Here is a 26,849-nt window from a genome sequence, read left to right as displayed (position 1 = left end):
TTTTATATCCTGTGAAAACTATTTGTATGTATTTATTTTAGTTTGTTATTTTATTTGAAATGATGTTACTGATGGTTTGTATAATATTGCTCGTTATGCAATAAAAAAGTGGATGTACTGACCTCTTGTGTTTGTGGCGTTTTTTGTGTTTGCTCTTGTTTTTCCCTTTTGGTGTTGTTGTTTGTTTGTTTTGCTGTCCTCACCTGTCCCATGGGGGTTTAAATGTCATGTGGGATTCTCATTATGAACGTAAAAAAAGTTCCTTGGACAAAGATACAATGAAAAAAACACTTAGATAATATAATAATGTTTCTGTAATGTTTTTTTTTTTGTATTTAAATGAATTATAATTCATTCAAATGTCATGCTAATTTGTGTTTATTTACATTTTTAAATTATGCAAACGTAATTCATATTCATTTTCCTTCAGCTTAGTTTCTATTTCATAGGTTGCAACAGCGGAATGAAACAGCAACTATTCCAGCATATGCTTTACACAGCAGATGCCTCTCCAGTAACAACACATTACTGTGAAACACCCATACTCACACACTCATAGACTACAGCCAATTTAGTTTTTTCAGTTCACCTAGAGCACATGTTTTTGGACTGTGGGGGGAGCACCTGGAGGAAACCCACACCAACACAGGGAGAACATGCAAACTCCACACAGAAATGCCAACTAGACCTGCTGGGACTCAAACTTTAAACATTTAAGTTATCTGAAATAAAACAAAGGAATATGGAGAATAAAATATTATTTACATCACTTGTTTGGCACTGAAGCCAAGTCTGCATTAATAAATGGCATTGCTGCATAACCTTCTTTGATGAAATATTTGACATTTTTGGCTTAAGTCAGTAACTTAGGCAGTAATGCAAAGTATTAAAGAAGTGAATAAATAGCCTAAATGATAAAAAAAAAAAACAAGAGGGACCAAAATCAGTCAATAGGTCTAGTGCCTCACTATGAGATTGAAATCAGTTATGACATCCTGGTGCCAGGCCTGATGCTTGCATATTAGCCTACTATTATAACTTAATACACATATTAATAATAATCTGTAAGAAACCTCACTGAAACATTTCCCCAGTTATTTATTTGCTTGTTGCCATCTTGGGCATTGTGTTTAGGATACAGTGAGAGTTATTTAAGCTGTAAACTAACTTTTATTTCAAACTTATATGAATGTGATTTAATAGTTTTTGAGAATGAGAACTGAATTATAAATTCATTTGTAAACAAATATCAAATATATTAGTGCTGCTTTAGTTTACAAATTTTTAATACTGTTTTTCAACTCCAATTATTTTCTTTTTATGCAGAGTATGACTAGTTTTGATATTTAAAGACTTCTAAAGAGATATTTAAGGAAACTTTAAAAACCTGTAAGATTTAAAAGCTTTAAATAGCTGCCCGAAGTATCGAATATGGATGCCAAGTGAACAGACCTCTCTTAAAAGGGTCAATGGTCAAAGGCGATTGGCTCCTATCAAATACTATGCAAATACACCACTTGTGATTGACAAGTGAAACATCCAATAGGAATCTACATACGCGATGGCGTACGCACGTACACGTTCCGGTTATATTTAGGGCCTATTTAAGCAGCAAGCCAGTCTGCACTAATGCTGCCCTTCGCGCTTGTCAAAAGCCGGTGATCGCATAGTATCGAATATGTTGTAGCACGTTGTCGTGTGTTATTACACTGTAAGTAAAGTGCATTAGTCATCGGTCGTATAACCGTATGCGGACTGGAATCATTGGTGTCGGTTATCGGTCAGTTATCGATCAAGCCCTCCGCCCTGCACCTCTCATTGAAAGGACACCGCTGTGGATTGTTTGGGTCTACAGATGTTTAGTCCATTATAATGCAAGATGCATGCTGATGCTCGGAAGAAGCTGCTCGACTGCGTGTTATTCGTCACTTTAATCGCCTCCACCTACTGAAAATAGCCGTAAACAGCTGAAAATCGTTGATATTTTGGGGTAAGTGATCATTTAGCAGGACGCAACAGTGTGTCCGCCCATATTTATATGGAAAGCACAGCCTCCGAGCGCAGGCCATGTAACGTTAGCACAGAAACAGCATACATTTATCTATTGCATCTTTGATTTCCTGTCAGACAAGTGTTTTAAACACTTTGGAGGGATCGTGTGGGTTTATTTGAGCTTTTGTGTTCGCCTTTTAAATGGATAACAACATTCTAGCAAGGTCATGACAAACACTTGAGTCTTTTCAGACGGAACTTTCAGCAAACCCTGATGTAAAGGAATAGAGAAACTATTTAATACGTATTTATATTTGATCACAAATTATTTTATAAAGGTCAGACTGGTTTCATTTTAGGTTTGTATGCGTATGAGTTTATTATCATAGCACGCCCAAATGGAATTTGGGCCCTGCTGTACAATGGCGCTTTACCATTATTCACAATGAACTTTTCTGTAATTGACTTAATCTAACTTGCTTTAAAATAGCGATTTTTTTGATAATTTAAAATCAAATGTATAAAAGTTTTAAATAAGTCTTGTTGGATCCATCTTCGTTGTAGCTAATCTTTAAAGCGAAAGTTCTTAAAGGTGTTGTTCATTCACTCAAAAATGAAAGTTCTGTCATTCTTTCTTTTGTTGAACACAAAGGACAACAATTCTGATGAATGCTAAGAGAAAATCCATGGGATTTTTGTGCCTAGAATTGTTATCAATGGCTGCTTTTCCCAAAACATTCTTCAGAATGTCGTGTTTTGTGTTCAACAGAAGAAATAGTCAGTGGAAAATGGTGAGGAGTTTTCATTTAGGGAGGGAATCATCCCTTTAAATAAAACAGCTTGAGGTATGAAACATATTTTGGTATTTTTTTTCTATAATTTATTTTTTAACACTGCAAAACTTTTTAAATAATTAACCCATTTAGGCATGGGCTGGTATGAATTTCTGACAGTATAATAATCTTGGATAACAATATTACGGTATTGTGATTACTGCTCTAAATATTCTTTTTCAATGTCTGGGTAAAAAACCTTTTTCTCCTTTAAACACAATATATTTTATTTTTTAAAAGATTTATAATATTTTGGAGCAGCAAACATGTCAAGCTTAATTATTCAAATGCATCATCGACTTCTGCTGTCTTCATTAATTTTAAAAACCCAGATTTCTTTACATCTTGTCATAAAAAAAAGATGTAAATTTAAAAAAAAAAAACGTACACATGCCTTAGGAACAGTATTACAGGACATTTTGGTAGTTTTAAAACCTTGACTTTTCCAAACCGCCGTACACCTTTAAACAATTGTCGTCCCATGCCTAAACCCATTACATTTCTTGTTTTAGTGATGGTGTAATAATCATGTCATTATTTCTTATTAGTTTATTAGAAACAACCAGAAAATGCAGCTTAAAAAGTTTGTCTACTTGTTTAAAAAGCTGTTTATTCACATTTACAGCCAGAAACAGGAAACCCTTTTTTACCAGTTTTCCCTGTTCATATAATAATAAAAACCAAATGAAAGATTTTGAAAATGCCACAGTATAGTTTAACACCCAGTACAGGAATCTTTGAAAATGGTGATGTCATGTGTGTGCGTAGTTCATGTTGGGTAATATGTAGACATGCATGTCAATTTCAAAGGCAAGGCCGAACAAACATCCAAAGCAATTGCTGAGTTTTTTTTCTGGTTAACCAACCTCGCAACTAACAGTGGTGATGCATCACATACATACCACAAAGAGCTAGCATGAATTCCCTACGTACAGGTATTGTTACAGGTATTTTCGCATGCCTGCCAACTCTAATTATTTTAACAATTTTGTCGTATGTATGTACTTCGACCTGATTTGGGGGCTGCATTTCTACAGGTGTTGACTATATTGTGTGAATTGATGGAATTGTGAATACAGAAAAGTAGGTTATTTCATCATAGTATTTCTATTAAATAGCACCTTGTTGGCAATGGTTATATTTTTTCCAGCCTTATTATGGTCCCAAACACACTGCCAATGCGGTCAAATCATGTTTGGAGAGAAAACGGCAGTCATAAAATGGTATGCACTGAGTCCTGACCTAAATATTGTAGAGATTTTATGGAATTCCCTGAAAAGAAAATTTATATTTATATAAAAGCTATAAGAACTCAGCTAAACCAAATATTTCTGTAGTCACGTGACTATATTTGTAATGTAATTACATTTGTATGTAATTTTAAATCAATAGAAGCAGTTAAAACTTCTGTTTATCCGGCAATGCTTGAATAAACTCTGGCTTTTGGATGGAGGTTTAGTTCTGATCATAGAATCGTGCATTGCTGACAAGATGTGCATGACGCCTTAAATCTAAATAACTCCGCAGTGTGCTGGAAAAGCCCTGATGTTACATAGCAAATTATTTGTGGGAAACAGTCCTGAAGTTTGAACAGTTTCAACAATTATACTTTGAGCCAATGGTGGTCACAAAAAAAAAAACAAATCTCAACTTAAATAATTATTTTCATGAGTGTCCATATTTTCTGTATGTATTGTTTTTAAAAATGGACATCCTTTTTAAAACTGGAATAATAAACCGTAAATCTGATTATGGCATGAGACTTTTGCACAGTATGTAATGGCTAGTTCAGACTGCGTGATTTTAGCCCAGATTTTGGCTCGCCGACAGGTTTTGAGAAATCGCCGACAAATGCCTGAAATCACAGGCAAATCGCTGCTCGTGCACATGAGTGACAATCACACAGTATGAACTTTCAAAGACGCGATCTGAGAGAATCGCCGATGAGTCGCCGATGCCTGTGAGATATTTGGCGTGCTAAATATCTGGAGCTGTCGGCGATTCAAATCATGCCGTGTGAATTGAGTTTTGACTGAAAATAACATCAGCGATCGCCTACAGCCAATGAGAGAGCAGCATTCACTTGTGTGTGCGTGTGTGTATACCTGCTGCAGGCCAGCGGGAGAAGTTAAAAGCGCTCTTTTTCGGTTTATTTGGACCCACGAAATAGAGGAAAAACTAGTGGAGGTTTGACAGGACTCAGGAGCAACCGTGTCTGTTTGACGTTTCATACAGAAAGAAATTAGTTTATTATCAACGTTGAGGAGAAATGGCTAATTCCCTTTAAACCCAGGTGAGCAAACATGGACATGTTCTACCCCATTAAAGGCTTCTTTCTCATTAAGTAGTTAATAACAAAAGATATACTACGTGTTTTTGACTGTAAGACGTAGTTTGGATGAAGTTGTCGGCGATTCTTCCTATAGTAAAATCCTGCAATGTGAAAGTCCCTGTCGCGGATCCATCTTGCAGTGTAAACAAAGCAGCGACGAAACGCCAGCCCAGATAGTCATGCAGTGTGAAAACATCTGTGACGCGACTACTTTGAAAATCATGCAGTCTGAACTCGGCATAAATGGAGGCAGAAATAAATAGCTTCAAGTTATTTTACAGCATCTGGAAGAGTGTGTAACGCTTAGTCAATTAAATTCTGTAGTTTCGTTTAGCCTAGACCTTACATTTGAAGCGAACGTCAATCATGGAAGATCTTAAAGTTTATTATTAATAGAAGTATGCTGCAATCGATTGGTTAGGCATATTATATAAATTAAATTACAGCAGTTAAGCAAATCACCTGATGGGGATGTTTTCAAGAGCTCTGCAATACGGCATTCCATAGCCATACATCTTAATGCAGTAGACTGCTTTAAAGGGTCACGAAACACCAAAACACATTTTTTGAGCTGTTGACAGTCGTATATGTGTCCCACACTGCTAAAAACACTATTAGGACACCTATATTTCACTAAAAAGTGTAAATTGGTTGTTTTTGCGTTATTTTAAGCAAATTCGTACTTCCTGCTTGAAACGAATTTTTGAAGCTGCGTCACGGACATGACATAATAGTGTGTATTCCAGCGTGCAGACTGGGCGTCTGTGCCTGAGTGAGTCTTATTACGTCTTACAGTGTGATGCATTAATGCATGAGTAAGGCTTGGGTCAAACCAATCAGCGCACTCTATTGTGCAACTTCATTAATATTCATTACTATCACCGTGTTTTCAGGACAGAGAAGCCACGTTGTGTTGGCAAAACAAGCGTGAAGTGTTGCTTTTATAGTTTGCTGCAGTTAAGTTTCGTTTTCATTTTCTCTCTGTGAGAGCTCAGACTCACGTGTGGATTACAGTGTACGCGACGCGCGACAACAATAACTTACGTGTCTAAGGAGGATTATTGTTTACCTGAGAGCTGTTCTCATCTGCAAACACTGGGATCTGAAATCGTTTGTAGCATTCTCTTCATAAAGACGCGGCTCTAGTTGCTGGTGATTGTCCTGTCTCTACAGATTTGGTAAGTGAGCGACCAGTGCTCTTTGTTTATTCAGTTTGTTCGTATCTAACAAACTATTGCACAGAGTGTAAACACGTTAGCACCACAACCAAACTTTAACCTCGTGTAGGGTTTTTACCGCATTTTGTGACCGGAATAACACGCGCGGCTTTCTGACACTACCTGTCGTGTGCATCTAAGTTTCCGGGAAATGCAGAGTTTTTTTTTCTCTCATTCGCTTAGAGCAGTTCCTCGAATCAAATATCTCGTGTGTCGCGAGGGGCATGAATGAATTCCCTGAATGAAAGAGCCAAACTGCAGTTAAAGTCCACCATTTAATAATTTGGCTAATAATTCGACTACAGATGTCCATGTAGGTTAAACACCATCACATTCTCCTGTATGTATGTGTGTGTGTGTGTGTGTGTGTGTGTGTGTGTGTGTGTGTGTGTGTGTGTGTGTGTGTGTGTATTTTGACTCTGAAACTCGCGCGTGCCCAAATCGACACTCCCACACCCTCCCACTTTAGTTCCTCCGACACTCCCCCCTAAACAGAGCTGGACACGCCCACTTTTCTGACTTTTTCCAAAGAAGAGGTGTGAAAACACCCTGCTGAAACGAGGGGGTTTCATGGCCCTTTAAAGCAAGCAGCTTTACAGTATTGAACATGAAAAGCAGCAAATGAGGATTGCATTCAGTTTAAGCAGCTCTGTTTTGATTTGCGGACGTCTCTTGCTTAAACAGCAATGCAAGTTAAAGAAGACAGAGCCTCAGACCACACCCTCCTATTGTGTAATCTTCACGGACAAATGGCTGTTTAAAGGTGTTCACCAGCCAACATGAGCTTTGCCAAACCGTTCCAAACTTTTGAAATCTTGTTTTGGCCTTTTTTTTTTTTTTTTTGAAATGACAATTAAATATGTTTTAAGCTGAACTGATCTAAAACAATGATGTTTTATATTAAATTGAACCAGTTTTAATTGAACTAACTACAAGTCAAGTAATTGGGGTTAAAGTTGAGTCAACTCAAATGCCCTGAAATTTGTTGCCTTAAAATCTTAAGTCAAACTTTGTTTCGTTTTTACAGTGTAAACCATCATTCAACACTAAAAGAAATTACTTTTTGTAGTCAATTCTAACAAATTTACTTTCTTATTTGGTAAATTGTTATTTTAAGTGTCAAGGATAACTAGAATTTTCTAAGTATATTTGTTCTTTATAGATTTAGTTGATGTAATAAATGAAATAAGTGTAAAGAGAATTAAATATTAATAATCATTTACTTGTAAAATTTAAATATTTTCTAATCATCACAAAACCCAGTAATGTTAAGTAAACTTTAATAATGGATATGTAGTTCCCAGCATGCTTCGCAAGAAATTGAATTAAGTGGAGAATATTTTGAAAAGTTTCTTAGAGGTTTAAAATCTTTGAGAGAGAGAGTTGTTAGAGTTTAACCTTCAGTAGTTTAAAGATTTTAGGGTATTTTTAGAGTTGCCACCTTGCAAAGTAGTAGCAATCATGCTTGGGGTCTTGGCATTTTTATTGTCAGCATTTAATATTTGATGCTTCACTCTGAGAGCCATAGCTGTGCTAACACTACCTCTGTGATCAGTAAGACTTTGCTCTTGGGTTCAATTAGCATGAAGTAATATAACGCATTTTAAGTGGAAATGTGTGTCTTAAACCAACTCACACCAAATGTATTTATTTGTAACTAATACGATTTATTTAAATTGATTTAAAAGTGAATTTCCTTCTGCTAAAACAAGAACTTGAGTCCTTGGTTCATTTAAATAAATCTAGACTCAAAAATAAAACAATCAATTGACTTAATTAGGAGTATTAGGTTAAACATTTAGTAAATTTTACATATTGACAAGTTAATTGAACCTGATATAAGATAGTTTACTTAAAATTGATTGACTTGATTTTTTTTGACAGTAAATCTTAAGAGTTATCTATTTTTTTTTTCAGTGAATTACTGCTCCCCTACTTGCTTTATGCTGGAGTGTTCCCATGATCTGAAATATTATGGCTTATTTTCCTCTGTCATCTGAGCGCAATCTATGCTTTAATACATTTAGAAGAATGTTTAAATGTCAAATTCATAAATCATTCTAGTAAAGCGTTAATTTGCCATTTAGGAAGGGAATGGGACAACTGCATATATAATACATTACATGAAATAAACCTGTAAATAAATGAAAGACACTTAGCAAATTGTAATTTTATGACCAGGCATGATTAAACGATCTATACTAGATGTCGAATTGGATTGTCTAGGTTGACTCATTTGTATTTGCTCAATGGAGAAGACCCACCTAGGTGTCATTACTGCCAGGCTGCTCTTACTATCAAACATATTTTGTTGGAATGTGGAAGTTTAATGAAATAGCCATGAGTTGATGATGTGGTAATAAATGAATAAATAAATTTGCCATTTAGTTAATTAAGAAGTTAGTAATTCCATTATGTTCAATCAGAAACCTCATGTGCATGTTATACAGAGTACTTTATTTGACAAGTTGTCATGCTTAAGTAGAAAACACTTTCGTCTCTGACACTTTGCACTTTCATACTATCACTATGTATCTCTAGAAAAAAAAACATTGGGTAAAGTCTAGATCGGATATGCGGCCGACCGGAAGTGCGATATGCACATTAATAAAGCAGCATTTTTTAAATAACACTGTATAACAATAATTAATATTTTTACAGTACTGTCACTGTGAGGGTTGGGTTTAGGGTTGGGGTAGGCTTTCAAAAATAAATTTTATTGGGTTATTTAATAGATAACATAAGTAATACTCGGTACAACAACTGTTTTACATTACTGTAACGGTTGGGTTTAGGGTTGGGGCAGGGGTAGACGTTAATAAAATAAAACAAATGAGAAAGTTAATAAACAATAGAAATAATTCTCGTTAACTTCCGGCCGCAAACGTATCCGCTCTAGCAACAACCAAAACATTGTGTGTTTCTGAGTGCGCCACACACAGTAGGTTGGCTGTAGAAACACCTTACTCTGTCTTCACACGCCCGACATTTTACATAAACTCCACCTTACAAGGACTAAATAAGGAAAACAAAAAGCTTACCTGTGAATATACCACAAAACATGTTGCGCTACTTGTTTTCTTCAACCTCAAAATACCTCTTCTGCACAATATCTTGCACAATATTGTTCTGTCTTTATGTAAATGAACTTGTATAGTCCGTCTTAGGTTGTGTATAGTTTAAATATGTATAGTTAGTACAGTTAGATTGACATTCTGGTATGTTAGTTATGTACAGGTTTAAAATGGATCTTGCGTCTAGTGTTCAAATTTATGAAGCACCGTGGAGACGCCACAATTCGTTCCACTATGTCCACACATTTAGTAGAATGACATCTCAACTTGCTCTTGTTTAGTAGCGTCTTTTTAAATATGTATAATGAACTGCTAATGTTTTGTTTTTTTCCCCTCTTGTAGGTGAAGAATGACCGAATATAAGCTTGTGGTCGTGGGAGCTGGAGGCGTAGGCAAAAGCGCTCTCACCATCCAACTCATCCAGAACCACTTTGTGGACGAATATGACCCAACTATAGAGGTGAGACCAGTGTAGCTGCTACAGTGTCTGGTGCTTTCAAGGCACTCACTTTCTACTGGCACGCGCACACACACAGAGCTGCGAAAGTCACTCCTGTGTGCGAGTATGCAGAAAATGTACTGTTAAACATTGAACAGTGCAATCCGGTTATTCTGGTTTAAAAGAAGGTGGTTTTCTAATCAAATGTACTTTTCTGGCCTTTTACTTTCTTGGCATGGCATGTACCTTCATTAAGATTACATGTTCACATGCCTTTTATTCTTTATTGGTATTTTTGGTATTTTTTTTGTTTCAAAGGCATTTCTTTCTTTCTTTTTTTACTTTAAATCACAAATATATTTTTACCAGAAACAAGGCTGCTTCAGTATATTGAAGTAAAAAGTGTACTGTCTTATAAGGGTGTCACGATTTCGATTTATAATCGAAATCGATCGAAATTTATGCTCAACTTCGATTATCGAATCAAAAAATAGAATCGTCGATGCTGCCACGCCCCCATGTCACGTTAGCTTGGCTTGCCAAGCGGGAAAAAACATGCTTGTTGAAGTGCTTGTTAAACTGCAGACGCAGGAGACCCGTCGACAGAGCTTAAATCCTCTCCTCTTTCAATGAAGTCGCCGGTGTGGAAGTATTTTGGATTTCCAGTTAGTTATGTTGACAACATTCGTGTTGTCGACAAAAAAAAAAAAAAAAACACAGTTTGCAAGCTCTGCTATGTACGTATTACGGTTCATCCTCCGCCCCGCACCCGTTGCAAATCCGCTCGCGAAAAAAACACACTCAGGACCTGTTTACACTAATATGTCTTTGTTTTTAAATGGCATTTTAGAACGACAACGATCCACATCCACACTGGCGTGTAGCATTTCTTATCAGCCCTCCTTCCTCACTACCGTTTTATACAGTATGAATGTGAAAAGTATGAATGGAATTCGGACGTACTACATCCGCCATTTTGTCATGGTCACGCGACCTACCTGCGTCAGTTGCATTGCCTCACTTCCATTCATGAATTCTCTCACGGGGCATTATGGGATAGCGCAGCGTGCATGGGATGCGCACTCCAGAATCTCGCCGGAAATAGTAAGTCATTCGGGTACTTCTCGCATAGCGATTTTCGAATTCTATGAATTTGGACATACTACTCGGCTCACATACTGATTTTAGCATACTATATAGTATGGAAGTATGCGGTTTCAGACGCAGCCCTGGACTTTTCCAAACCGCGGTATACATTGAAAACGATTATCATCCCATGCCTAGTCTGTGTCCATCAGATCCTTCAGAAAATGTGCGTTCTTAGTTTCAAAAGTTGTTGCTGCTATTAATATTATTATCATCATCATCATCAATTTCAAATGGCTCTTTTTTTTTATAAAAAAAAATTCAAGCTTTCATTATTACACAACCGTTATTACTCCATTTTTCCATTTTCTATTCATACTTATGTACATGTGATTTTGCAGGTTTTTTTATTTTTTATAAATTTGCAACAAGTAAAAAAAAAAAAAAAAAAACTTTTCACATTGTCATTATGGGGTATTGAATGTAAAATGTTGAGGGAATAAATTAATTTAATCAATTTTGGAATAAAGCTGTAACAAAAAATGTGGAAAAAGTGAAGCGCTATGAATACTTTCCGGATGCACTGTACATGGCTATATGAGTAGGGTGGGATGTCATTCCTACCAGTCTGTGAGTGTCACTATTCAAAAAGTGCAGCTTTTCACTTATAAATGTCTTTTTGCTCATCGTAAGGATGCACGACTGCTGAGCGGGACTACTTGTGACTACTACTATTAACTTTGGAACTCTGACCAGTGTGACCAGAGTTAACTCGCACATGACTCGTTTTAGCTATTTCGGTCCATTTTAGAAACATTGCAGTGTGAAAGAGAAACAAATCCCTGTTTTAGAACTAAATCAATCCACAGGTGTGAAAACACATTTAGACTCCATAAAAAACCATCAAATAGTACTATTAAAATGATCTTATGACAATATCCCAAATCGCAATATTTATGGCAGAAAAATAAAATACTGCTGTGTCAGATTTCTCTAATATCGCGCCTCTCTAGTTTTCACTATGCAGATGAACTTGTTAGGGCACTCAACATTCATGGTGTCAAGACCAGACCTAAATAAACTAATCGGATGAATATTGTACAAGGATCTATGCTAAATGCGCTTGTTTGTGCATACATGTGATGGTGTTTTTATTCAGCTCAAAGAATATAATTTTGGCTGATGCAGGACTCGTACAGGAAGCAGGTGGTGATTGACGGAGAGACGTGTCTACTGGACATCCTGGACACTGCAGGTCAGGAGGAGTACAGTGCCATGAGGGACCAGTACATGAGGACAGGAGAGGGCTTCCTCTGTGTCTTTGCCATCAATAACACCAAGTCCTTCGAGGACATTCACCACTACAGGTGAGGGTTTGCTAGAAACAGATGGAGTGCAGTCTCGAAACTTTCAGAAACGAGGCTGTGAAAAGTAGAGAACGACAGGGCATAACTATTTTTTTTTTTTTAATGTTTATTTTAAAATCATATTTTTTTAGGGTGTTTTCATCTTTCTTTTAATCAGACAGGTTAGTCGAGACGGGAATACATGGGGAGAAAGAGAGAAAGGGGACATATCAGACTTCAAGCTGGGAATCAAACTTGGGTCACATTGAGCACCCGAAAATGTAGTTAGAAAAAAACCCCAAAAAAAAAACAATCTGAATTGGCCATGGAGACAAAAAAAAAAATCTTAATTAGTGGATGAATTAATCGCAGTAATATTTTTTTGCAGGGAGCAGATAAAGCGAGTAAAGGACTCCGAGGACGTCCCCATGGTTCTGGTGGGGAATAAGTGTGATCTTCAGTCCCACAATGTGGACTCCAAGCAGGCTCAGGATTTAGCACGCAGCTACGGCATCCCATTTATAGAGACCTCAGCAAAGACAAGACAGGTATGGAAAACATTGGTGCTCATTATTAAATTCAAGTGTGTTTGACCAATCATTTAAAAGTAAAACCCTGTTTTGACACTGAAAGTCTTTTTATTTTGACTGAATTAAAGACCACATGAAACCAAAACAACTCTATTTAACGTAATTGGATGCATTTTGTAGTAATTTATCTCCACCTTTGAAACAAGCTGTATGCTGACCTATCTGAGGATGCAAAATTACAGCTAGTCTATATTTAATTTTTCCAAACATAATATTTAATAATATATATTAATTATTAATATTATTTTCCCATAATAATAAATTTTTTTAATGCATATTTAACACTATATGTTGAGTCTTGTGAAGCCTTTCAAGAACATGTCTGGGTCACAATTATAGTGGAAATCAAAGGATGTTAAACTTTACACATGTAAACTTTAAACTACAATCATAAAAACACTGGCCGATTGGAAAATGTGCTTTCAGTCTGCATTTCACTGCTGTTTTAGGTAAAATGATCGCTTATAGGGCAGTATGCTATCAAATTTTTATCAACTATTATTATTATTATTATTATTATTATTATTGACAAATTAAGAATCGATTTGTGTGCAGTTGTTTGCGCATAAACTACGATGGAAACACTTTTACCAGTATTCACATTAAAAAAGGTCATGTGATTTTGTTATAAGAGATTATGTGGTGATAAAAATGTGTGTGAATGGACAAACCAGCAGACTGACCACACTGTATAACATCTGAAATGTTGTTTTGGTCATTCTAAAACGCCAAAACTATTTAATTATTAGTGTTATTATATTAATAATTACCTCCATGATTAAGCGCGTCTGTACTTTGCATCTAATACCTTCAAACGCTACTGCGCGTTCATTGCACGTCAGGATTGCCTTCTGAGGTGAAAGAAATTTATTAGATGAAGAAAAGATTCACGCAACTTCTACCACAGCAAATCTTGTTTTTACTGTGGATATTTGGCGCCAGTTAATCAGGAAGTGACGATTTTGTGACTCGTTAGATGAAAACGCTGCTTTATTCGCACATCTTTTATGCGATAATCCAGTTTTGCGCATAAAGTTAATTCGCAATTTTGAATGGGAACATAGCTACTCTTACATCTGGAAGCATTAAATCGAAATAGATACCAATATCGTTTAATATGGAAAATAATTATCGAAAAATCGCAGTCTTGCTATATCGCCCAGCCCTAGTTTGAGGTGAGCTTGGAGTAAAACAAATTGTAATTTCATGTGCTTGTTACTACAGCCATAGTTAATTGAGAAGCGATGATAACAGCTATCATTATTGTAGAATAATTATCTCCATATCGTTATCGACTGGATAAAACAAATTTAAATTTAAGTAATTCTTTGCATGGCTTATCAATGTACTATTATTTTGCTCCAGCTAAACGTACATTTGGATTACTAGAACCGGCTTTACTGACAGTGCGAATGAAAATCACCTGTATTTAATCACCCAGCCATAAGTGAAACCGTACTTGACTTTTCTGAACCGTATCTCTCCGTGAAAACGAAGTTGTCAGGATTTATTATTCTATGGTGGAAATAAGCTGCTTTTTTGTGGTAATTGTGACCTGGACATGGGTTTTGTTCAACACAATCTCACGGCAATTCGTAACTTTTTTGATTTAGTGGCTAATTCGTATGAATTTGTATGATCTAATTCGTACAATTTAGTACGATTTGCTCATCCTCCAATTACATTGAGTTTAGGGGGTGGGGTTAGGTGCCACGCCTCCTTTTTAAAATCGTACAATTTCTTTCGACTTAAGTCGTATGAATTAGCCACTAAACTGACAAATAATAAAATACTTACGTTTTTTTTTCTACGCGAGATCAGGCTAGTTTTGTTACATTTACACTCCATCCTAAAGTGTTTCAGATTTGTTGATTTTGATGAGAGCTGGCCAGTGCATACACTGCTGCTTCACACTGGGGTTTATGCATGAGTTCATTCTAACAGGCTTTATGAATAATCAATCAGGCTCACGTCACACAACACAACTGATCTGGCTCTGGGTTTGTGCGTGGTCTCTCTTGTGCATTTATTATAATTTGTCTGCGTTTTGATTTTTCTTCACATTCAAAATGAATTGTTTTATGTCAAAGAATGGAGTATGGATTGATTGATCAAGGGTCCAATCACTGTAAATCAGCTGGGGCTATTAATCGGTCATCTTTAAATATGAGGGCAGACACTCATTCCTCTCTCTGCAGTGCTCAAATCACAACTCCTCCTGGTGCTGGGCTGTAATAAAGACTGCTGAATACATTTCTTTTTCTCTGTTTTACACTCAGACACAGTACTGGCATCTTTAACGGGCAGTTTCATATCTGGGTATAAACTGAAATGATAATGTGTTGTTTTTTTTTATTTCAGATTCACTCTCTTTTAATTCTTTGAAGTTGTAATTCATTATGTATATTAATTAATTTATTATTATTATTATTATTATTAATTATTTTTAATATCTATTACCTTCAAATATCTTACCTGAAGTAACCTAAAATTATTTTGGGTAAATTTACACTATATTTAGAATGCAAAAGTATTTTACATAATAATTTATATACACTTATTTTTTCTTACAAAAAAGTAAATAAATACTAATTTTTTAGAGCTGGGAAAAGAATAGCCATTAACCATTAAAATAAAAATTTGCTTTGACATGAGAGAAATGTAAATTATTATTATTATTGTTATTATTATTATTTATATAATAATAACAATAATAATAATAATTTGTTCACACCAGACACAACATGCATGCTATATGCGCGTAAATAGACGCGTGACAATTTTGAGTTTCATTCACGCATCAAGTTTGCTTTATTCGCGCGTCAAATTCACTTCACAATAGACACGGATTTGCAGGGCTTCTGTCTGCCCAGTGACTGTAGCTTCTTAGACTGGATTTTATTGAGATAAAAAGCTGTGCTTTTATGTGCTTTAGGAAGGCTGAAAAACTGTGTATATTCGTTTGGCGCAGATTCCGAGTTCACAAGATCCTTTCAGAGGTAAACCCAGCTCCTCCAGAAACTAAACCTGGATGATGGAGGCTTTCAGCAGTGCTTTAGCCTGAGCCGAGCCCAGTTTGATAAACTGTTGTCCGGTGTTTCCCCCTCTGGACACCAACAACAGGCGCTACGTCATAATCATTCCCCTACAAGAGAGAGCTCTTGATTGGTTTAAGCGGTGTGAATGTCCACTGAAGTAAAACGTGCAAAACACTGATCTCGCGCCACTTTATTCGCACAAATCATGCTGCAGGATGTCTATTCATGTTTGTGCATTGACTTAACATGTAAATCACTCGCACTTGATGCTTTATCCGGTTCTGGTGTGAACGCAGCATTAAAATGTCTTACATTAAAGACTCTATAAATAATATTGACTTGTAGGTCTTAAATCATTTTCAAGGGGTCTTAATTTTTCCATGTAAAGCTACCCAATCAGGACAACACCCATAAAGTCAACATCAATACATCTCAATTTTAACAAAACTCCATTTAACAATACAATTCCCCTCAATAACATTCATAAGTTCTGTATAGTTGGCATGTTTTGACACATTGTTTTTCATGTAATTCGATTTTTATTTATTTATTTTTATTATTTAAGTACTTTATACTTTATTTTTAAGTAAAAATTCTTACGGTTTAGCCATAGTCTTAAATTTGACTTTGTAAATCCTGCAGAAACATTATTATTATTATTATTATTATTATTATTATTATTATTATTATTATTGATGTGTTGTTTTTATTGATATTACTGTTGTTGATTTATTATTATTATTATTATAGATTTTTTTACTATTGATATTATTATTGGTACTATTGTTTGATGATTATTATTATTGATATGTATTATTATTATTATTATTATTATTATTGATAATATGTATTGTTATTACTATATTTGTGTATACATAATTTGTTTTACAATAAAATATGCATATATAAATAAACGCATACTCCAATATGCATGCATATTTATATATACATAATAAATATACATCGTAGGCCCGTCAAACCAAACTTGATTTCAATGCCAACTAATCTATTTTATTTATTTATATATTTATTTGGTATTACAGTGTAATTAAATAGTTTTAAAACACTGCCATTTATAAAAATGGATGGCTAAACCACAAATGTTTTTCTATTTTTTGTTGAAAACAGTGTTGTGTAAATATTCCCTTAAAGTCCAAAGATGCCAACAAACATTGCAATGATTTTTTTTTTTCTAAACCTAATTATGCCAGATTCTTTCTAAATAATTAGGAAGGGAAAATACCAGTGTTAAACATGTATCCGCTCCTGAAAAAGGACATTTCCATTGGATTCTTGAAATCCAGTTTAGACTGTTTTCCCTTCTCTGTAATAACAGCTTTGTGTTGTTCAACACTGAAGAGAGTTGTGTTTTGCACTGCAGAGAGTGGAAGATGCCTTTTATACTCTGGTACGGGAGATCAGGGAATACCGGCTGAGAAAACTCAGTAAAGAAGAAAAGACGACACAATGCATCAAGCTTAAAAAATGTGTTTTGATGTGAGCGGTAAGTTTGCAGTGCTGCCTGTCTGCAGCACAGGTGTTGGGTCCGACGTCTGCTTTATAACACTGCTCAATCTCACACAAACTGACAAAGAAATACTCTGCTCATATTTGAGCATAAAAATGTTGGTGGTGGTATTATTTAATATTAATAATATTTATTAATGGCAATTTATTTTGTTTTACATTTATTTATCAGTGATTTAATAAACCTTCCATGATTTTTGGTAGACTTAAAAACAATCTTGTTCTATTCACTCTGAAGAAATTATTGTTGTTGTTAATTGAATAATTTAAAAGTCTACAATAAATCTATGGAATGAAATACTTGGGAGTAGTTCAAAAAGATTTGCAGGAACAATGCGAATGGTTCTGTTTTTACTATTAAACTGAATTTAATTGATGCACAAAAAGGGTGTTTAAAACAATCTAACAGGAATTTAAATGTTTTGATTTACTTTTCTGTCTGATATCGATAACCGATAAGTCATAATAGTTGGGGGCCAATAACCGATATATTAGCCGATAAATATTTTAAAAGGTTATATTTTTTTGCAGTATACAACTGATTTTGTTTTAAAAACTTTATAAAGGTTTGAACTGATCTTTAAATAGCGTACTCAAAGCAAAAAGAGCAATAATTTTAAAATTGCAAGGTGTTTATATAGACCGATATTCATGATTTCACATAGATCAGCATGCCAAAAATTATTTCCTTTTTTTCGCATAGCAAAATAACATGCAACCTTACTGTTGCATAAAATTAATAGGTTAAATAACAAAATGGGATTTAATTAACAAACAAGTAAAATGAATATATTTTAAATAAAATGTAAGAACTAGGAATGTAACAATTCACCTGACTTACGATTTGATACGATTCACGATACTAATCTCACGATTCATGATTTAACAAAATGATTTGAGACAAACTTAAATTAAAGAGCCCTTTAATTTTTTCTTATAGGCTGCACTTTTTTTCTTTTACAAAATTAAATATTTTCTGCAGTAGCCAAATTAGAATTTTAAAACAAAATCCAAATACAAAGTGAATAATACAAACTAAAAAAAAAACTCTTCAATACAAAAACGTACTGTGCAGCTAAATTCCAAATCAGAAATAAACAATACAAATTTTAGTCTGCCGCCCCACCTCCTGCTGGCCGCTGATATGCAAGTAAAGCGAGATTGCGCCCATAAACACAGCGCCCCCTCTGTTTAAAACATGTATTGCGATTTGTTCAACATTTTTACGGGTTTAAATGGTCACATTTGAACTTATTTAACTGACTAACAGTGAATCCTTACATTCCTAGCTGGTTTCAGTTCAAATGTTATCAAATAAAGTGGATCACTCTAATATACATATGTACAAACATGTAATGTCTGAAAAAGCGTTTTGAGAGGTGCCACGTTACAAGCTCACAAGCTAAGACAGATGGTATGTTGTACTTTAGAAAAGGTTTATGAAGTTTCTGATTGGCTAATTGATAGCATTTGAGTTAATTGGAGGCACAATTGTAGAATAGTGTTCAAAGGAAAACCTCAAACACACTGCTTCCTTTTGTGACAACATGGGAAAATCAACAAGCCAGAATCAACAACAAAGCCAGATTACAATCTGCTAAATTACACTGGGAAAATAAATAATTTCTGGAGACATGTTCTGTGGTCTAATGGAACTAAGATTGAACTGTTCGGCCATAATGACCAGTGTTACATTTGGAGGACAAAAGGGAAAGCTTACAAGCCTAGGAACAACATCCCAACTGTGAAGTATGGGGGCGGCAGCATCATGTTACGGGGCTGTTTTGCTGCAGGAGGGATTGGTCCACTTCACAGCATAGATGGCATCTTAAAGAAAGAACATTATGTAGAAATACTGAAGCAACATCAAGACATCAGCCAGGAAATTAAAACTTGGCCACAAATGGGTCTTCCAAACAGACCATGACCCTAAGCATACTGCCAAATTTGTTAAAATGTGCTTTAAGGACAACAGAGTGAATGTTTTAGAGTGGCCATCACAAAGCCCTGATCTAAATCCTATAAAAAAAATTGGGGGTAGAGTTGAAAAAGCTTGTGCGAGCAGGACAGCCAACAAATCTGACTGGGTTACACCAATTTTGTCTATAGGAATGGGCCAAAATTCCTTTAAACTATTGTGAGAAGCTTGTGGAAGGATACCCAAATCATTTGACCTAAGTTATACAGTTTAAAAGCAAAGCTAAAAATACTAAGGAAATGTTATGTAGACTTTTGACTGTCTAGAAATTAATAAAAAAATTCTCCAAAAAAAAAAAAAATCTATTATTCTGTCATTTAGCAAATGTAAATCATTTAGGTAATCCTAACGGACCTAAAATAGTAAACGTTTAATATGATTTACCATCAAACATTTTTAAAAAATAGTTATGTTCCTTTTTTTTTTTTAATAGTTTATGTGAACTTCTGGTTTCAACTGTATCTACAATAGAAAGAAATAGGGTTACTTAGTTATTAACACACAGCAATACCACACAAAGAAAGGACAGACTTTGACAGAATAAACAATGTGAGGAAAGCTGTTATAGTGCACTGAACAAGTTCGACCCACTCGTGCAAGAGGCAGACAGTTCAAGATCTATCGGCTTAAAGATATCAGCCTAATTTTGATATCAGACCGCTAATAACAATAAAAATAACATTTATCGGCCGATAACTATGTCCGCAGATATATTGTGCATTCCTAGTTTTATAAATATATAAGTGATTTATGCATAAAATATGATCATTTGTTTGTGAGATTCACACGTTTCTTTTCTTTAATTGTATTGCTTACCTTTATTTTACTATTCTTTCAGGAGGAATTTGGTGAACATTTATTTCGTTATTAACTGATCTAGGACCAGTTATAAGTTCCCTGTTTTGACAGTAGCTGAAGCTGGTTATAGATGGGTTTTAAAACTTAAACTTGTGATTCTTTCCATTTCCAGTTTGAAGTCTTCCAATAATCGCCTTATGTTCTTTGTTCTCCCTTTTGTTTTAAAGGGTGTGGACGACGCGTTTTATACTTTAGTCCGAGAAATCCGGAAACACAAGGAGAAGATGAGCAAGGAGGGCAAAAAGAAAAAGAAGAAATCCAAAACAAAATGTGCATTAATGTGAACAAGTCTTTCCTGTCATTACGGACTCAAAAGTACCACAACTGCATTTTGTACATTTACACTAAATTATTCGCCTCTTCAGAATACAGAATGGATCCCTGTTCTACTTGCTTTCTTAAAAGAAAATAAGCTTTACTCGTTCGGTGCCAGTTGCCCCAAAGTGTTGGTCCGTTGACGCCTTGTTTTATGGCTTATGTTAGCAGACGGGCTGTCAGAACTGGGTATATTTTGCAGTTGGTTTGAGTAGTTTTAGCAGATTTCTAAAGAGAAGTGTGGATTTAAAATGGTGTGCAGAGATTAGCTGTTAGACTGCATGCGAGTCACTTGATTTTTGATGGAATTGAAACTTTGAGGAACTATGATTGTTATTTTGTTTTTAATGGACCAACACTTCTTTTGGGGAGATGATTTGATACATTATCACTGTGTATGACCCTGCCTTTGGTTGTCCCAGACTTCCAAAAACGACATGCATGTGAACTTCCATTGTAGTCGGATTAACATGCCCTCTCTATAAAGCCATGGTAGTGTGTGTGTGTGTGTGTGTGTGTATATATGGTGAAATCTTAACCACGTTAACATTATTTCCCCGTTTGCATGCTTTATGTTCTTTAAACTTCCAGGGAACGGTCATGTCTTGAATACTGTTTAATAGCCACTGTTGTGTCGTTGGTCCAGACAGGCGGTATTGTTTAAACATGGCTTTTTTTTCTTTTGATTTAAATTTATGAAGGTTGTTTGGAAGCTCATTTCCACCACTGTATTATTCCTACTTATAAAAACAAATTACAATTCTGAATATTTTGCAATTGCGAGGACGAGTCTCATGTTAATATTTGTAATGGAGTTGCAAAGTCTGTTAACCTTCTCCCTCAACTGCGTCCGTGCATCACAATTACGAGTCACAACTCTGTAGTTAAAAGGTTAGGATTGCAAGAAGTAAACTACTGTGAGTTGCATCAAAGTCCTTTTAATGGGATGGTTCACCCGAAAAATGAACATGCATTCATTACTTAGGCTGCATTTACACTGCACTGTTCAAGTGACTCAATTCCTGAATTTTAATTTATTTTTTCTCCCATGTGGCACAGATCGGATATGGCTCATGTACATAGAAGCAGGAACAAATCACATGGATTCCAATTTACTCAATTCAGATTCAGGCCTTGTTCATATGTGGAAATTTATCCGATATAAATCGGATCGGTGTTCTTGTGTCTGCATTGTAAGCAGGTAGATCAGATTTTCACCTGTCAATGCCAAAGCGAATGACGTCAAGTCTGACACTTAAATTTCATAACAGACTTCAGCAGAGTCCCAAACCTTAAATGTCATACACAAGGACTCAAACAGCTTTTATACTGTCATATAGCACAGGTATTTAAGCATGTTAACGAGAGCAAAATGTCTGGCACGTAACCAATATAAACTAATATAAAACTAGTGCATAGCTACATCACGTGCATAAATCACCGCATGGACATTAGGTAGCCTAAAGGTTTAAAAAAGCCAATATAATCAAAAGAAGATAGACAAATAAAAACCTTTGTCATAAAACAGCTTGTCAAAAGCTGCGAACAGATTAAATACAGGAATAGAGAAAAGAGCGCTCTATTATTATCAGCTGTTAGTCAGCGCCCACTCTTATTTTTTTTCCTGGTCATTGTGCCTTTGACGTGCACTGTGTAAATTCAAACGATCGGATACGAGTCACTTTTATAAGATGCAAGCAGGTCATCAAAAAACGATCCTACGATCAGATACAGTCACAAAATCGGAATTGACCATCAAGATCTGCAGTGTAAATGCAGCCTTACACTCACTCAAGTGCTTTCAAGCCATTATGGGGTTCTTTCTTTCGTTGAACACTAAGTTACTTTGAAAAAAGTTAGAGACCTGTAACCATTGACTTCCACAGTACTTGTTTAACAGGAAAGAAACTCAAACAGGTTTATAACAGACAAGTAAATGATTTTCATTTTTGGGGTAACCATCTCTTGAAGGCAAGTCCTTTCACTCTGTGGCCATCTTTGAAACTCCTTTAATGCTGTGTTCACACCAGATGCTGAACATTAAGTTTACTTTTCATTTGCACATCAAATTCGCTTCATTCGAGCATCAAATTCATTTCACGATAAACGATTTGCTTCTGTCTGCCTGGTGACTTTAGTTTCATTGCTAACATGGATTTTATTGAGGGAGTAGCTGTGTTTGTGCTTTAGGAAGGCTGAAAACAGCGTGTATTCATTTGGCACTATTTGGAGATGCACTTAGCTTTCATAAACTCCTCCAGAAACTATACCTGGATGGAGGCTTTCAGCAGTGCTTCCCACTGTGCCCAGCCCAGTTTAATGAACTGTTGTCCGGTGTCACCGGTATTTCCTCTCGGGACACCAACAAGAAGCACTACTTCTGATTGGTTAATGCAAATGTGAATGTCAGCTGAAGTTCAGAGTTTCCAACTCTAGTGATTTACATGATATGCAAATAAATATCCTGCAGCGCAAAATGATCTACTCATGCCGCTTCATTCCTGCAAATTTCATCATTCGTGCTGCCTCGTTCTCGTGTATTGCGTCGTAGGATGTCTATTCGCTTATTTGCATTGACTTAATGTAAATCACTCATGGTAGACGCTTCATCTGTGTCTGGTGTGAACGCAGCATTAGTCATGCAAGTATTTTATCCCACTGAATGGGGAAACATCAGATTCTCTGGAACAGTTTGCCAAGCTCCGATTTAAATTTCATATTTGGAATCATCAATGACATTTAACACAAACTCTCTTGTAATTTTAGCTTGTAAACATTGTAAAACAAAAAGTGTTTTTTCCTCATTCCTTCGCTAATGCGCAATGCCAATTCGTAACTATGATTTAGTGGCTAATTCATATGAATTTGTATGACCTTATTCATACATTTTAGTACTATTTACTCATCCTCCAATGATGGGTGGGGTTTGGTGTCATGCCTCTTTAAATATCATACATTTTTCGTAAAACTGCACTATTCATACGAATTAGCCACTAAACTGACAAAACATAAAATAGTTATGTCTCCTCATGCAATCAGGCTGGCATGCGCAACCGAACGGAACAAATTCACAACACCACCCTCCTTTTATGGCCATTTCTGAAGGACGTAATCAGACGTAATCCTTTCAATCAAACCATGTTACTTCCATTAGAGTCAACATCTTGCATCTTACACTCCATCCTCTAAATCATGCCGTGTCTGTTTGCGCTGGTCTTCTGAAGTCATTTCCAACTTATTTCTGACTGCAAATCTCCCAAAATCATGGCAATCTCTTTGTTTACAAATTTTGTGAGCGTTCAAGTGGTTGCTGTCATGTGATTTTGCATTTGAATGGTTGAGGCAGGAAAGATGACTGTTTATAAGGCAAGATTCTAGTGTTCGCTGACTCCAGTGGATTCAAAATGAAGCTGCAGAAACTGTCGTGAAAACATGTCTGGACTGTCTATAGCATGGGTCTCAAACTCAATTCCTAGGGGGCCACAGCTCTTAATGGCTGCGTCCAAAGTCGCATACTTCCATACTATATAGTAAGCTTAAAACAGTACGTGAGCATAATAGTAAATTCGGATTCAAAAATCAGTATGTGAGAAGTGATAACCTACTACCAGGTGATGACCCACCACTTCCGGCGAGATTTTGAAGTGAGCGTCGAATGCACGCTACGCTATTCCATGATGCACTGAGAAGTGGAAGTGAAGCGACGCAACTGAAGCTGCGGTCACACTGCACTTTTCTCCACACGCACACGAACGCGTCAGACCACAAACGCACGCTCTAGCAACAAGTTTCGCAATTCGCTGCGTTGGAAAGTTCAAGTTTGGCGAAATCGCATCACATGATTGCGTGATACACTGAAAAAAAGTGTTGGATGCAGAACTGTTGCAAACAATTTGTTTGTTGAATTTAAACAAACAAATTAAGTTTAGTAATGTTCAACTTAATTTGTTTGTTTAAAATCAGCCCAAATAAATTGTTTACCACCTCTTAACATAAAGAAATTAAGTAAATCCAAGGAATCATCTTTGAATAATTTTTTTCAGTGTAGCAATTAAAGATCAAAACATGACCACTGGACAGGATTTTAAACCAGACCAATCGCTTGCTTTTTTAATGTCTAATAATTTAATCCCGCCCCTTCTCGCAGTGACGTATGACAGAATTTCGCAAGTTCAAACTCTAGTGTGACCGCAGCTTCACGCAGGTAGATCATGCCAAAATGGCGGATGTAGTACATCTGAATTCCATTCATGCTACTCTTATTCATACTGTATAGAATGTACTTTTCTAACGGCCGAGTAGTACATTTTAATTTCAAATGCAGTACCTACTGAGCAGTAGGCGTTTTCGGACGCAGCCTTGGTGTTCGAAAGAGTCTCGAACACCTTCATTAGTTGGATCAAAACTGTGCAGAGCTGCGGCCCTCCAGGAATTGAGTTTGAGACCCATACTCTATAGCAGTGGTGTCCAAGTTCAGTCCTGGGAGGCCGGTGTCCTGGAGAGTTTAGTTCCAACCCCAATCAAACACACCCGAACCAGCTAATTAGGCTCTTACTGGATGTTCTAGAAACTTCCTGGCAGGTGTGTTGAAGCAAGCTGGAGCTAAACTTAGCAGGACACCGGCCCTCCAGGACTAAGTTTAGACACCCCTGCTCTATAGTGTTTCATTGGCTCTTTTACTAGAAGGCGGGGCTTCCTTCACTGGAGTGTCCATGTTGACTGTTGCATTTTTTTCTTATTTTAAACTATACAACTGACACGTCTTTTGGTTGCATCTTGCATTTCTGAGAGGGGGAAAAACTATTTATGAATGTAAACCTGGAATAGACGCAAAGAAGACAATTGAGACTTCCGAGGAATGCGTAAAATCTGAATCGTGAGAATTTGTAGTTTATTTATTTTTTGTTGCTATTCTGTATTGGAATAGCAGCTATGTTTCATTTCTTTCCTTTTGTAATGAGATTTTCACCTCTTGGTTGGTTAAGAGAGCATTTGACATAACACCTCTGGCTAAAAACAACAGTAATTTTAACGTTGAGATACTGTACAAAAAAAGTGATTAGGATCGAAGCACAAAAACACATTTGTATTCAGAGAAAAGTCATACTAAAAGATAAAGCTGCTGTTGATCAGTCAGAATCAAGTATTTAGGAAAGCGTTAAATATGATTCCATTTTGGAAGGATCTACACTAGTTAAAGCCTCACTTCTGCTTTCAGAGGTGTGAATTTTTACCCTCTTGTGCTCAGCCAAACAGCGCCTTAGAAGTCTGAATAAACACTTTGATTTATTTTTTTTGCTAAATTTTGATTCACGAGTATAGCCTACCATTGTGATTTTAAAATGTATGTTAATGGAATAAAACAAATGCCTTGTTCCTGCTGCCATCACCTATCAAGTCATTACTCCACCAGTTTGATGTCCAACAGAGCTTTCCTTTTGAACATTTGAATTCCCAAGAGGCTGTCGGAGTCTAGTATACTATGGTAAAACGGGGCAAGAACTAGCTTTCAGTTCTGGAGGGCAAATTTTCAGCCATCACTCAAACCAAAGAGAGTGATGTAAAGATTTTTATTTTGCGTGGCAATACTTGTGATGTCATGAGATGATGTCATGTGTGCAACAAGCAGTACGTTGCTTTAAAACTCCTTCGGTGAGTGGTTTTACCATGGTAGTTTTGTTTTCTGATAATTACTTGCATGCAATTTGACTAATACTGAGGATCTACATGCAAAATAAATCAGGATGTCCGCTCTTATGCAAAGTATTTGTTGTGTGATTTCTGTTCCCTTTAAATCAAGCAGTCTGTAATGGAAGTAGCAAAGTCACTAGGTTTTTTTTTTTTACTTGTTTCTGAAATGTTTTCTGTTTGTGTGCCAAATGCAAATGTTGATAAAACGGTTCACGTGTATATGGACCTTGGTTTAACAACCTTTGCATGGATGTGATGATAAAGATGAATATTTTGTAAATTGTGCTTTTGGTTTAATGAACTGATCGACGCTTAATTGAAATTAAGGGTCACATGTTAACGTCTATGAGAAATTGCTGATCTGAGGTCATCTTTCGCCTTTCATGTGTTGGTAAATGTGATTTTATTAGAATTGAAAAATAAAGCTGTTCTCAGATCTGCACGGTTTTATAAATGCAACCCAGTCTTGTTTTTCCCCATTAATCTCACCAGTCTTATTTAATGTGTAATTAAAAGAAGAACTTAAAACCCAA

The 26,849-nt window shown here is 35.9% G+C and overlaps 1 protein-coding gene across 19 annotated transcripts; it reads left to right on the top strand.

Moving 5' to 3' along the window:
* Positions 1 to 1,591: 1,591 nt before the first annotated feature.
* Positions 1,592 to 26,849, top strand: kras (v-Ki-ras2 Kirsten rat sarcoma viral oncogene homolog). Of its 19 annotated transcripts, none has more exons than XR_012399840.1 (8): positions 1,619 to 1,990; positions 9,791 to 9,908; positions 12,162 to 12,340; positions 12,708 to 12,867; positions 17,329 to 17,451; positions 20,478 to 23,717; positions 25,055 to 25,096; positions 25,241 to 26,849. XR_012399840.1 is itself a non-coding variant. In NM_001362494.1 (6 exons), the coding sequence occupies exons 2-5, from the start codon at positions 9,798 to 9,800 to the stop codon at positions 17,446 to 17,448; spliced, it is 570 nt and encodes a 189-aa protein (NP_001349423.1). In that variant the 5' UTR covers positions 1,592 to 1,990; positions 9,791 to 9,797; the 3' UTR covers positions 17,449 to 17,451; positions 20,478 to 26,849. The 19 variants fall into 19 exon arrangements, 2 of the variants coding, with proteins under 2 accessions (NP_001349423.1, NP_001003744.1); XR_012399839.1 differs by having other exon boundaries at positions 20,478 to 23,961; positions 25,069 to 25,096; XR_012399850.1 differs by lacking the exon at positions 17,329 to 17,451 and having other exon boundaries at positions 25,257 to 26,849.

Source organism: Danio rerio, chromosome 25, assembly GCF_049306965.1.
Source record: "Danio rerio strain Tuebingen ecotype United States chromosome 25, GRCz12tu, whole genome shotgun sequence".
Lineage (NCBI taxonomy): Eukaryota > Metazoa > Chordata > Actinopteri > Cypriniformes > Danionidae > Danio > Danio rerio.
The sequence above is the reverse complement of the archived record's forward strand: the minus strand, read 5'-3'. Positions and strand labels throughout refer to the sequence as shown.